At 35.8% G+C, this 14,218-nt stretch overlaps 1 protein-coding gene and 1 long non-coding RNA gene across 3 annotated transcripts in view; one reads left to right on the top strand and one right to left on the bottom strand.

Annotated features, from left to right (window-relative positions):
* Positions 1-14,218, bottom strand: part of GLRA3 (glycine receptor alpha 3) — a 192,970-nt gene that overhangs the window by 16,938 nt on the left and 161,814 nt on the right. Inside the window, exon 8 of the mRNA XM_082726943.1 lies at positions 19-162. Coding sequence (XP_082583069.1) covers positions 19-162 — 144 coding nt within the window. The remainder of the gene's footprint in view (positions 1-18; positions 163-14,218) is intronic.
* The window catches only part of LOC309862738, a 130,060-nt gene that overhangs the window by 67,693 nt on the left and 48,149 nt on the right, over positions 1-14,218 (top strand). The window lies entirely within an intron of this gene.

Raw genomic sequence — 14,218 nt, 5'->3', positions numbered from 1 at the left:
ATGCTTTTAATTGCCTACCTTATTCTTTCTCTTTCGTCGAAATCTCAGAAGTTCTTTGTGTTGTCTTGATACAAAATTTACAGCTGCATATTCCAGAAGTGCTGAAAACACAAAAAGGAGGCATACTGCCATCCAAATGTCAATAGCTTTGACATAAGAAACCTGGCAAAGAGAGAAAGGGTGAGCAAATTGAGTTGTACTGTTGTGTCTTTCAGGAACAAAGCTGAATGTCTGAGTGTTCCATTTATATCAGCTGGAAAAAGAAAGCAATAAGATCAAGACTGTTTTTTTTAACTTAATAAGCTTTTTAAAATTTCTTAATAATTAAATTATTTTTGCAAGTTTGTATATTAGTCATACTTTACAACCTGTGTATGTTTTGTTAAAAACTGTTGTTCATTGAGGCAGAAGACCAAACCTAAGATAAAGAAAAAATAAATTGAAGTGTAATTTTACCTTCAATGTAGTATAGGATAATGCTTGAAAAAGTATGAAGTAACATTGAAATATAGATAATGCCACTTACCTTTTGGTTCCATATTTGCTTCACTAATTTTTTTTAAATTTTGAAATAATTTAAACATTAACAAATGTGTTGCAAGAACAGTAGAAAAATAAAATAAAATAAAAAACCAAAAAAATGCTCCCAAGTTCCCCATTTATTAACATTTGTCCAAATGTTATATTTGTCTCTATCTCTATCATTTATTTTTTCCCCTTGAACTATTTGAGTATAATTTGCAGACATGTTGGCCTATTACCCTGAAATACCCATGTGTATTTTCTAAAAGAAAATAACAATCTCCTCCTACATAACTCTAGTTCATCCAACAAAATCAGATTGATGTTAAAAAAAATTACCATCTAATCCTAGAAACCCATTCTTATTTGAGCAATTGTCCCAAAAATGGCCTTTGTAGCAGAAAAACATTTTTCCAACCAGTCCAGGATTTAATCGAGAATTGTGTTACATTTTGGCATCATATCTCTTTAGTCTTCAGTGTGGAATATTTCGGTCAGTCTTTTCTCACCTTTTGGGATCTTGATATTTTGGATCCGTGTAGACCTGATATTTTGAATGTCTTCCACTTTCGGCTTATCTGATGTTTCCTCATTTTAAACTCAGATTATGGTATTTTAATAGGAAGAGTGGTGCCTTGTTCTTTACAGTGTACCGTATCAGAAGGCACTGAACGTTGATCAGTTGGTTAAGGCATTGACTACCATCTTTCTCGACCATAAAGTTTCCCTTGCGTGGAGATACTTGAAACTACATATTATCTTCTTACTCTTTAAACTTTCATCCTTTAGACTCTGATGGCTTTTGTCTGAATCAATTATTACAATGATGATTTCCAAATGTGGGTTTTCTAATTCCATCTACATGTATTAGTTTGCATTCTATAGTAAGGAAAGTTTTTATCTCCTCCATTCATTTATTTATATCAGTAGAGATGAATAAATAATGATTTTGTTTGATGGGTTAAAATGCCTCAACATCACTATTTTGGTACTCACACTAGAGAGATTGGGTCAGTAGGAGCCCCTAAGAAGTTAGGCCATGCCTTCCTTTGTTAAGTCTTCATCATCATTTGGGTATTTTCTTACTTTTCTGTAATTTTTAGTATCCTTTAGTATTGTATATGAGCACATTACACATGGTGTTACATCATGAAAGTAACACTGGTAAAATCATCACCTTTTGTACTATGAGCATGAGATAATTCATTTTGTTGGGTACCTTAGACACATCAGTTAGATATGGGCAGAAAATTCTCTCATTTGCCAGGAAGGAGATTAAAAATGAAAGGTATTTATGTGAAGTAATTTTTTTTTTTTTTTTAGTTTTTCCTGGGAAATGGACAGTTACCTAGAACTTTCCTTCCCCGCTGATAGAAACAAACGTCCCTTCCCCAAAATGATGTGGATTGAGGAGAGCAGAACTCAAGGCTAGATGTAAGCAAAGGTGCACTAACTACTAACTACTTCTTTGGACTCAATGTATAGTTACCTTAAAGTTCAAAACCTTACACTGAAAATTTGACTATTTCTATGCTGTTTGTATATTCTAAATTTTTTTCTCTTCATTCTTAGTATTTAGTGGTGTTTTTGTCAATATCAACATGTGGAAATCTTGATCAGATTTGGGCTATGGTTTAAAAGGGGGAACGTGGCTCACTCTTCAGGGGAAATTCTGTTGGGGGGAGAAATAAAAAAGGTAAGGTTAAACCACTCTCCTCCCTTCTCATCTAGGATTTTTGGCCTCAGGCTCAACTTTGCCCAAGTCTGGTTCAGAATCCCATGGCACTTGGGGGGTTACATGAACACAGTGCTTTGTCATTGCTGATGCCTTTTCTTTTTCTGTTTAGACTGTGAACTCTTTGAGGGCAGATGTCATCTCTGAGCTATTCACCAGCATAATGATGTTTGGCATGTGTGTACATATTTGCTAAATAAATGGACAGATAAATGAAGGTGTACAATGTTAAAATACAGGGGAGGAATGAATCACAGATGATGATTCATGTGGAGATTCACTTTTGAAGTGATGCTGTGTTCATACTTTGGGTTGGATTAATTTTCATTTAGAAAGAGGCCGTTTCTTGGGGCACCTGGGTGACTCAAGTCAGTTGAGCAGTTGCCTTTGGCTCCAGTCATGATAGCAGGGTCCTGGGATAGAGCCCTGCATTGGGATCCCTGCTAGCAGAGAGCCTGTTTCTCCCTCTCCCTCTGTTTGCTGCTCTGCTTACTTGAGATCTCTCTCTATCTCTCTGTCAAATAAATAATAAAATCTTTAACAAAAAGAGAAAGAAGGAGGCCATTTCTCAATACTTCCATGGTGTCAACTTATATGAAATATGCCAACAATGGTGCCCTCTGCATCTCCTCTACTTATTTTAAGTGTGATTACTGTTGATCAGAATGACCTCTACTGAGGAAAGACAGGTATGCCCTCTTTTTATTCCAGTGCTGTGCTAAGTGTCCAATTGTTTATAAAATATAGATTTAAACTTCTTAAGTTCTGAAGTTATGCCAGTAATCTTTGGCTTCCCTCAAATACATACTGTCCTGAAAGATATAATGCAGATTTCAAAGGTGCTGTCTCAAGCTACACCATTCCTGGAAGAAAATGACTCAGAAAGTATGCACTCATTCTTTAACAATTTGAATCTATAATGACATGAACCAGAGATAAATCAGAAATTCAATTTCCATATTAATCCAATGACTATCTCCAATGACAGCAGAGATATGCAAACATCATTTATGCCTGCCAGTGTTCTGCTAGTTGTGAACAACTCCCGAGTGTTGAGCCTAAAGGCAATCTTTCCTCCTCCTCTTCTCTGACTTCTTTCACCAATTTCTTTTTTTTTTTTTTAAAGATTTTATTTATTTATTTGAAAGACAGAGATCACAAGCAGGCAGAGAGGCAGGCTCAAAGAGAGAGAGGAAGAAGCAGGCTCCCTGCCAAGCAGAGAGCCTGATGTGGGACTCGATCCCAGGACCCTGGGATCATGACCTGAGCCGAAGGCAGCGGCTTAACCCACTGAGCCACCCAGGCGCCCCTTCTTTCACCAATTTCAACTCTTTTCTCTTCCTTCACCCTCACTGTCCATCCAAATGCAGCAAGCTTGGGACTTGGCAGGTTTGGAACTCTAGGGCTAATGACTAAAATATGGACAACAGTTCTTACTTGAGCCCATACCCAATATACTCATGACATACAACACACCCCAGTGTGATTCAGAATTACAGCCTTCTTTCCATCCCTACTGGTTGCTATTCTTTGGGGCATTCTCACTCCAATCTGGCTCATTCCTCTGGACCACCATGTCAACAGTCCCATCTTCCAGTGTCCTGTTGGAACCCTGATTCAATTTTAAGCAACAATCTTTCCTCAATATTACTCCTCAATTACAGAAGTATGAGAAAATAAAACCTAAATATTTATTAATTAGATGCACCCGTCAGGAGGGCTTTTGTCCTAGAGATGTGTTTAGAACCACCATATTGAAGACGGCTTCTTTCTTGGAGCTCACTCTCACCATGGCTCCCATGACCCAGGTTCTTTAGGTTTCCCTCCCTCAGGTCTACCACACTTTGCTTTGTGGGCCCTTTCTCCTTGTCCTGAGTTCCTCAGGGATACAGTCCAGACATTCTTCTATTCTAACTCTGAAGTTTCTCATGAGTCAATGTCATCTATTACCATGGATTCAATTCCTCCTTTGTGCTTATGGCCTCCAGATCTCTCTTTGCTGATTAGACACTTCTCTAGCTAGTTCTTACTTGACCACCTTTGGATGATTCACACACCTCATATTTACTCATATTTATGAAAGTTAATGAATCTCTACGAGATTCCACCAGACAAGCAGCAAATGAACACAACTACATCCTCCTCCTCATTGAAATGTTACACTGTGTTGGCAGTTGTTCACACCACACTAAGTCTCATTCTCTCATATCAACAACCCAGCCCTGTTAATTATACTTTCTTACTAATTCTCAAATTTATTATTTTCCATTTTCCATCCTTCCTACTACCATTCCAGTGATCTCAACCACAATGATCCTCTTCTTCAGTCTCTCAAATCTATCCTTGACACAGCAATAAATGATTATTTTAAAAGACAAATCCTGGGGCGCCTGGGTGGTTCAGTGGGTTAAGCCTCTGCCTTCGGCTCAGGTCATGATCTCAGGGTCCTGGGATGGAGACCAGCATCAGGCTCTCTGCTCAGCAGGGAGCCTGCTTCCTCCTCTCTCTCTCTGCCTGCCTCTCTGCCTACTTGTAATCTCTGTCAAATAAATAAATAAAATCTTAAAAAAATAAATAAAAATAAAAGACAAATCTTTCTACTTAAAACTCTTCATTTTTTTTTCAATTAATTGAAAGTCTCAAGTCTATTTTCTGGTGTATAAAACCTTTCATGATTGGCCTCCAGCTTACTTCTCTTACTACCAGCATTGAATCCTTTTTCTTTTCATTCACTGAGCACCATTGACTTACGCAAGTTTGGTTCTTAATGTTGTAGTTATGGAGATGAGTATGAAAAATAAGATCCATCTTAAATGGAACTCACATTCCATTTAAGGAAAACATACAATAAAAACACAAAGATAATTTTTTAAAAAGTACAGCAATGTGGTGAAAGGGAAGAGAAGGACAGGGTGAAGGGGGCTACGTTATATGGGGAGGGTCAGTGAAGGGCTCTGAGGATATGATAATTATCATTTATGCCACTTTTTCACTTCCTTATTATACTAACTATTCTTCCCTTCTTTTATTTTTTGGAACCTGAAAGCAACTGACAAACAATTGACAGCAGCTTCTATTCCTTGTTATTTTTGTCTGGAAAATACCTTCTTCTGGGTAACTGCCATTTGTCCTTCAGCTCTCAGCTTAGACAAGACGTTATTAGGGAACCTTCTTCAAATGCCAGGACAGGCTTTCTCACCTTCCTACCATCCCTTTCCTCCACTTTTCCCAGGTCACTCATTACAGTTGTAATTATATTTATTTGTAAGCTTGTCTTACAAAATGACTGCTGGATAGCACCATTTGAACGTCCCACCTTTAGTTAACTATTCTATTCCACAGTCCCTAAGTGCTTTCTAGTTTTCAAAAACTTTGGTTGAGGGGATAAAAAAAATGAGTATGTTCTTGAAGATTTCAAAGTGAAATGTCTATACTGACACTTTAACAAATTGTGTCTAAGCAAACACCAAATAATTCATCTTATTATTGACTTTGCTCTACTGTTCTGACATGATCTGTTTATGTATCTTTCTCTTTTTAGGCTAATACAGCCCATGAGCTAAAACAAAGGCCAAGTCTAATTCTTCTTGGTATTTCTAAGATCTAGACTGTTCGTCATGCTATGTGCTCTCAGGTCATGTTGAATTGACTGAGTCACATGGAATGACTTCAAATCACTGGTCATTTATTTTTAGAGAAATAATTATAATAATTAACATGTCAGGAAATGCTCTTGGTAGTGTCCATAGATACATATCTATCAATTTCACTGCCTTCTAGAAGGCAGTGTAGAAAAGGAGACATGAGCATTGTATTTACCACATAAAAACAAACTAGTTGTTCTGAGGGAGCAAAACTAGATCAGGAAAACATCTTATCTTCTGAAATGCAATGAAAGTCCCCTCGATAACACTCTTACATTAATTATAATGAAGTGTTTTCTTCGTGAGCCGGGAAAACCACTGCATACTTGCCATGTCATAATCTAAGAAGACATCACTTGAATTATCATTTGAGTATGCAGAGCTAGCTTAAAGCAAGGCCTTGTCTTTTTCATTCTAAAAATGTTTCATAATGTAGGGAAAGGAATATAAGCTTCATTATGTTCTATAGACTTCTTATGTCATTTTTTCCAGAAAAATTATGCATTCATTCTACTTTAAGTGTCATCATTAGAAAATAGAGACAGTCAGGTTTTTGTGTCCCAATTATATACATATATATACAAATATATAAATATATATATACACAAATATATGTATTTATATATATAGATATTCCAAATGTAGATACATGTGTGTGTGTGTGTGTGTGTGTGTGTGTGTGTATCTTAAGAGATGTAAGCTGGAGACCAATCATGAAGGGCTTTATATACCAGAAAACAGACTTGAGACTTTCAATTAATTGAAAACAAATGAAGAGTTTTAAGTAGAAGGATTTGTCTTTTATTTTTATTTATTTTTATATACACATGTGTGTGTATCTATATATGTGTGTGTATATATGTGTATATATATATGTATATCTATATACACATGTGTATATATACACATATGTGTGTATATATATATATTCCAAATATGGATATATGTATATATATTGTCCAAATATATGATAATGATGGATTTTATCATTATCAGTCATCCTGATTATAAAGACCAGAATCAAATTATCTCAACTCTAGGAAATAATCATGTTCTGAGAGCTCATCTAAGCATGAATTTCTCTATGTCTACTTTTCCAATGATACAAGGAAGTGGGCACAAGGAGGATTCAAGCTAATATAGGATACAGGAACCAATCGTCCTGAAATTTCACTGACTTGAAATAAAGAACAATAAAGGATTCTGCATGTCCACTTTGAGTGGTAATTCTTGTCACTGTGTTTCTCACTGACCTCAGCTGACAGGGCGATCACTCTCTGGAACATTAGCAGCAGCAACAGTCGAGGAAAACTGGGTCTTGATGGGACTCATGTTGGTTAACAAATTACTCCAGACCAGAAGTGGAACTGACCACTGTGCTCAAAACCCATGAGCCAGCACTACTCCCAGACCATCCCTACCATGGAACAAAGAGGTACAACCCTACCCTGTTCCTGGGAGGAAGACAAAGCCAGCATGAATAGCAGAGGGAGTAGGGGCGGGAAGGTTTCCACTATTTTTATTTTTGAACCAGGAACAAGGATTCCTAGAGGCGTAGAATTGAGGACAGTGTGGATTATGATCTGATCACTATTTATGATATCTTCCTAGAGAACTACAGCAGCTTTATTAAACTCGCTGCTTTATAAGCAACAAACAAACAAAAATGACTATTTAATTAAAATATAGCATAGAGCGCAAACCTGCCTTGATCTTCAGCCAAAAATGTCTTCAAACCCTAGTGACGGGTCAAATTTCAGTACAATCAATTGTAACAGGGTGTAAAAAATAGAGTTCAGGTAGCATTCTGAACTCTATAAGAGCGATAATAGGTTGACCAGCTGGTAGAGAGTAGACAGGCAGGCTGCAAACCAAAGATAGGCATGGGAATGAGTTTGCTTGTGCTGCATCGTATGGAATGCACCCAGCAGATAACCATAATGCTCATCTCCATCCCTTAATATCCACACCACAACACTTTGTGGTGTAACTTATATGTGCCTATGCTCTCTGAAGCCATTTGATTTTTGTGTTCTCTAATTCAGAAGAACAGACAAGTTGCATTTATCTCAGACAATCCTTCATAAATACATTTACTTTTATGCTAACTTTTGGTCAGATTATCGAGTAGCAACAATTTCAGAATACATTCCTTTACAAGTACCTTGGGTGAATTGTATTACAAACATGGCACCAGTTGGTATAACCAAGAAGCCTACCAAGATTCATGTCTTTACCTTACCCTGCATCAATGTGGTTAAATGGATTGTCTCCTGAGACCGGTAATGCATCAGACTACAGCTCACAGATGACAATGCATTAGTGGGTAAATATTTATTAGATTATAACCCAGACTATTTACTTATAGTAAATTATACTTATTAAATTATAAATTATAACCCAGACTACTGTGAGTCAAGAGCTTATAGAAAGAATTTTAAAATGCATTTACAAGGAGCACAACTTAAATTTAAGACTAAGTCATCGATTCAACCAGAAACAGGAGTTGGCCTCACAAAATCGCATATAAACTTACATGTTGGCTCTCCAGACCTGTAAAGGAAGGTACACTTTCCAGGAACTATTTCCAGGTAAATATTTTGTCAATTCTCTTCTCAATCTAAATTTGCTTTTTATTTGAGAAAGAGGCATAGCAAAACATCACAGATTATTGCTTTTTATTAGCTAAAATAGCCCTTCACCAGGATGATCTTTCTCCCTTTAATGACAATCAATCCTGATGGAGGCTCCCAGGTCCTTAGAATTGTCAAGGAAACTGTGAGGAGCAGTTCTGGCTGAGGGATGGACAAGTGACTCAAGCATTTGACCAGATGCTTCTTTTCTGAGATATGCTGGAAGATTTCCTGCTTGAGTGCTATTTTTTTCTGGGGATTTTATTTCACATCACAATGACGATTCCTTAATCTTGGTTTTGTAAAATCCAGAATGTAGTACGTTTAATCTCCCATTTCTCCCTAGTGTAAAGCCTGTATGAGAACTTTGTGTTCTGTCATTTTTCTAGGAAAAAATATTAGTTGCAAAATCATTTTGAGCTTCCTTCCAGACCTAAAGCGAGAGAGAGGCAAGGGACAGAATAAACAATGTTTTAGAAACAGGTGTTAAAGGAGAGTGAAGTGGCTGTTGAAAAAGTGAGAGAAACTGTCTGGAGGACTGCCTTCTTGAAACATTAGGCAGTGAGTCACACACACAAGGTTTTGTGAGTTTGGACATTTATGGTCCCAGAGGGCTGTTCACAACAGCAGAGTCCTTCCAATGTCAGGTTCATACTGATTACGATCTTCATAACCCTTCGTGAATGAAAGATGCTTCGCAAGCAATATTTATTTTCCATATATAAAAGTTTTTATTTTAAAAGATGAAATTGTCAGAGAAAAGAGCTGCAGCTTTCCTAAATAATGGACTTGGCCAATCCCCCGAGTCACCAGATAGAAAAGTTCGGCCAAAAAAGCTATGGGATTTGGAAAGGTCATCTTGTTATCTCTGACTTCTGCTTCAGTTCTGAGAGTTTTGCCATCCTCTCTTCTACAGGACAAGGCTCTGATGTTTACCATTTATATGAAATTATGAAATCTAGATATCACTGCCAAGGCTTCTGTGGTGCATACTATCAGTTACTGAAATTTCTTAATATATTATCTTTTTTAACTGCTCCATTAAGGTTGAATTCTGTGACTTCTCTCTCCTCTGCATTTTTGTCCTGGAGGCTTTGTATTTCTATAACATCAACTTTATTTTAACCATGTTCGCTTCATCTCTGAGGTCAAGACCTTCACTGACAACTTCACACGAATTACAAAGACAGAGAAAGCTTGTTAGTTGCTTAACAAAAATGATGTTGGGAGCGTGTTTGTTATTCCACTGGTGAAGGGGAGGTTTCCATCTGTTTCTGCCTCGAGGGTTCTTGGTATGAATCTAGGATATGCGTGAATGCAGTAAAGGGAGTTTCTGACATTATTTAAGTAAAATTGTCTCAAAGTGGCATATAGTTGTTTTGTTTTTAAATACAGTTTGATGCCAAAACCATTGTATTATATCATATTTTTAAACATTAAAATTTGTGATTTGATTATATATTTTTTCCTAATGTGGCATCAGATTGAAGAATTTAGGCAGTGGCTCTGCGTCTGTGTCACCTACAAAGGACATGCTTGGTAACTGTTAATTTTCAGCTTAGTGAAATCTAGTAAGCCTAATAAATGTAGGTTCCAACATTAAATGTAAGACCAGAGATATCTATCAATTTCTACCCTTCTTATTATAGGACCTAACTTATGTTTAGGAATTCTCTGTTTACAGATAATAGATAAAATGCTAATAAATTTGGATGACATTCACATGCATTGTAGTCTGTGATTTTTAACAAAAAGGGAATGAATAAATAATTCTTTAATTTTCGATACTTTTTTCTTTTTCCCTCTTTTCCCTAAGTGAATTTAATATGAAACTAAATTATTAGTATATTCAATGCATTTTTAAAAAATTAAATCTATTGCTCACATCAAATATGGTATTATAAGTTACATATGATTATTAAAATTCTGTCACATTAAGAAATTAAAAATGAACCAACTTGTACCATATTTGTACTGAACTTAACTGAAATAATTTTAGTTAACTATATTTAGCATAAATATTAGAATGTTGCACTTAAATGGTGAGGACCAAAACATTACTGACAGTAATAGTTATTGTTTTATTAATAAGATTATTATGTAGCCTCTCCCCCCTCATTTATATTACTGCCAACATTTACAGCTTACTCTCCTTTAAAAGTGCAGGGGCTCTTTGTTTGTTTTTTGAGAATGAGTATTAACTAGGTAAGAACATAATAGTTAGTATAGGTCTTCCAGTTTTCTTCATATCCCTGTCTTTTCAGTGTAATCTCACATAGAGATCTTTGTGTGCCCACACAGTGATGGTATCTAAATAAAAATATAATAGTTCAATTGATATTTTCTAACATTTATAATCACTTCTATAATTGGTGTCTTTAGGAAGAGTAAAACAATATAATATCAATGTTTTCATTATACTATAAGGTAAATAGATACAACATTTAATTTTTTTCATTAATCTGGTGATTTTCAGGGGAAAAATATGGTTCTACACAAAAGTAACTCAACTGAGTTTTTATATTCTTTTAGAAAGATATGAAAAAAATGACAGATGACTAAGTAAATGTTTAAAAGTTCTTGTCTTTAAATATATGCATGATATTTACTCAGTAGACACATACATGATACGATTTAGGTTCTGAGGATAGAAACATGTAGAAGACCTTTTGTTCTCTCAAAAATCTACTCCTGATGGGTTTCACAGACAAACTGAATGGGGAAAAAAGTTAAAAGAAATTGTTTGAGATAAATAGCTTTTGGGGCAGAATTTGAGATTTTCATAGGCTACAGGCTTCTGGGTGTCTGTGAAGTATTTAACTGATTATCCACATTTGAAATTTCAAGTGTTTCTTATTTTCTAACATTTAGAAATGAGGTGGCCATGTTGGTGGGAGCAGAGTAGGAGAAATTCACATAGAACTTTCCAGGAATCCTTCTCTCGTTCCTCTCTCCATCCCTTTTTTCCTCTTCTTGTTTCCTTGAGTATTTACTAATATGGCAAAGTCTTATTTACCTGAATGCCACCATGGACTCCTGCCTTTCCCTTACTCCCTCCAGGTCCAGTTCATGAGCAAATTCTGTTTCACTTCCAAATATTTTCTTTAAAATACCCACCTCTTTCTAAATTTATCTCCTATTTTCCACCTCTACTGTTACCAATGTAGCCAGACCATCGTCTGCTCTAGACTCTGATAGCTTACTTGGCAGTTTCTCTGCTTCCATGTTCACCCTTCTATCTGATCTTCAAATAAAAGTCAGAATGATTACTTCTCTCTTTAAAATCTCCTGAAGTCCAATCAAAATAAACCTGATCTTTAGAAAACCCTCCATTGACATGGCTCTATGATCACCATTTTTTCTCAGTCGTTCTGCTCTAAGCACAGTGTTAAGGGGGGTCCCTAGCTTTATACAACTATGAAAAATTGCTGGCAATAGAAGTATTGTTACCCCCTCCTGGTCACCTAATGCAGGCACCACAGGAATGACAAAGAGCTCCATATTCCAAGAACTGAATCACAGGAATCTTCTTGGTTTGGGCCATAACATGTTTGATTTATTATGACACTGTAGAGGACAATGTAAGAGGAAATATCAGAGAGGAATCTGAGCTCTATAGTTCTCAAGGTGCTGACTAAGGTATATCCTTTGAGATTTTCTACCCTGAATTTTACTTAACTGATTTCCAAACTTCTTTGTATCCTGCAGGAGACGTATTGGCATACAGCCTGGACAAAATACTAAGCAGTTATATAAACTAATGATTTATTGTTTCGTCCTCCTCTGTCTGATCATCTTCCATTAGTTTCCTGAATTTCATTTTGTTTTCCTACTTCCTAGATTTTGTCAGTAAGAGGATGATGGATATTTCAGTGGCAAGACTTTTAGGTATCTGAGAGTTCTTTTGTGAGGTTGAGAATAGAGCGGATCATAAGGTATACGATTTAGCCATCTGTTCCTAAGGCAAGTGTGGCCCCTCACCTCTTGCCTTTCTAGCCCCGCCAAATCACAGAATCAGAATTGCATTTTTTAGATTTTTCTATCTTTTGGAATTATCCTTTCCAATAGATTAATTCTTCTTGTTTATCCTGGGTCTTCAGTGTCTTCCTGAATATTCCTGAATTCTAATGTACATAGCTGAATATGCTCAATCTCTCATCCCCTAACTATCACAAAACCTAAAATGAGGGCGCTTGGGTGGCTTGGGTTACTCTGGTGGTTAGACATCTGCCTCTGGCTCAGGTCACGATCTCCAGGTCTTGGGATCAAGCCCCACATCGGTCTTCCAGCTCAATGCGGAGTCTGCTTCTCCCTCTCCCTCTGCTTGTGCTCTCTCTCTCTTTCTCTTAAGAAAATAAATAAAAAATCTTAAAAAAAAAAAACAACACAAGAAACCTAAAATGATCTGGTCACTCTCTCTTAAGATATCATTTTGTTAATGAATTATTTTTGTGTGTCAGACATAAATCTGTTATCACATTTCCAGTGGTCATTGTCTCTATGATCTGAGAAATATAGAGTCTTTGTGTACATTTAGGTATATAATTGAGCTCATAGTTGAAAATTTATTCCTTCCCTGAAATCAGAGTGAAATTAATGATTTTTAAAAATCTTTCCTATGTCTTAAGAAAATGAAGCCATTCCAAGATTTTCTTTCCTTTAAAAAACAAAAACAAAAAACTTATGTCTTCATCCTGTTTGTTTGTTTGTTTTTTTAATGTGTTGCTTTCTTTATTTCTGCCTCCTCCACTCTGATCTCCATGCTCTCCTAATTCTGCCTTAATGTTTGTATTCAAATGTCTTTATACTCTGCCTCATAGAAGCTGTAGCTTTCTGAAAGGGAGCATTTTGTTTTCTTCTCTGGTTGACAACTTATTGAATGAATGAGCTTTCATTTCTCTTTAGCATTTGGGGGAAAATCACTGAGTAAACTGGCAATTTCCTTTACAAATTGAGTATGGAGCTTCAACTATTATTCAGAATCCTTGAGATATTCATATATATATATAAGTAAGCATTGGGACTTATTAATCTTATAAATAGATTTGTAATTTTCACCTGAACAATATTTTATAAAGCACTAGTTGAAGTGGAAATTAAGTATTAAGTTGAAAATTCAATTAATTATTAATAAAAGTAGATTTTATTTTGCAAGACAGCCATTAAATTTTATCTAGGCAGTGTGAATATTGTTAAATATCAAGTTCTTCCTATTTGAAGTAACTTTTTAGTGATAAAATATCCTGCCATCAACTTTTGTTTATTTAGGTACTTTATCCTCATAAATCGAATCATGCAATGCAATTCAATGTGGGAGTTAAGGAAACCATGACAATAGAGTTATAATTCACTTGGCATTACAAGTAGATAGCATCAAATGCAGAAGGAAAGTTAATATAATTTTACTATATCTACATCATTGTAATGAAAATAATAGTGAAGCTTATTGGAAGCTAGACAGGATTACTTAATTTAGATAGCAGAAATTTTTCTTAGAAGTCATCCCGTGAGGAAAATAATTCTATTGCTATTTGCTAAATGGATTAAAAGAGCTTCCTATGTTTTATTTCAGCATACGTTGTAAAACGGAGTACTGGGTTTTTTTACAAACCTCATAGAGAGAACAGTTTTTTTTTTTTTTTAATTCTGGCAGCTCCACATGGACTAAAATCATGATATTAGAT

The sequence above is a fragment of the Mustela nivalis genome (genome assembly GCF_964662115.1).
Source record: "Mustela nivalis genome assembly, chromosome: 4".
NCBI classification, from domain to species: domain Eukaryota; kingdom Metazoa; phylum Chordata; class Mammalia; order Carnivora; family Mustelidae; genus Mustela; species Mustela nivalis.
This window is presented reverse-complemented; position numbering and strand designations above follow the sequence as displayed.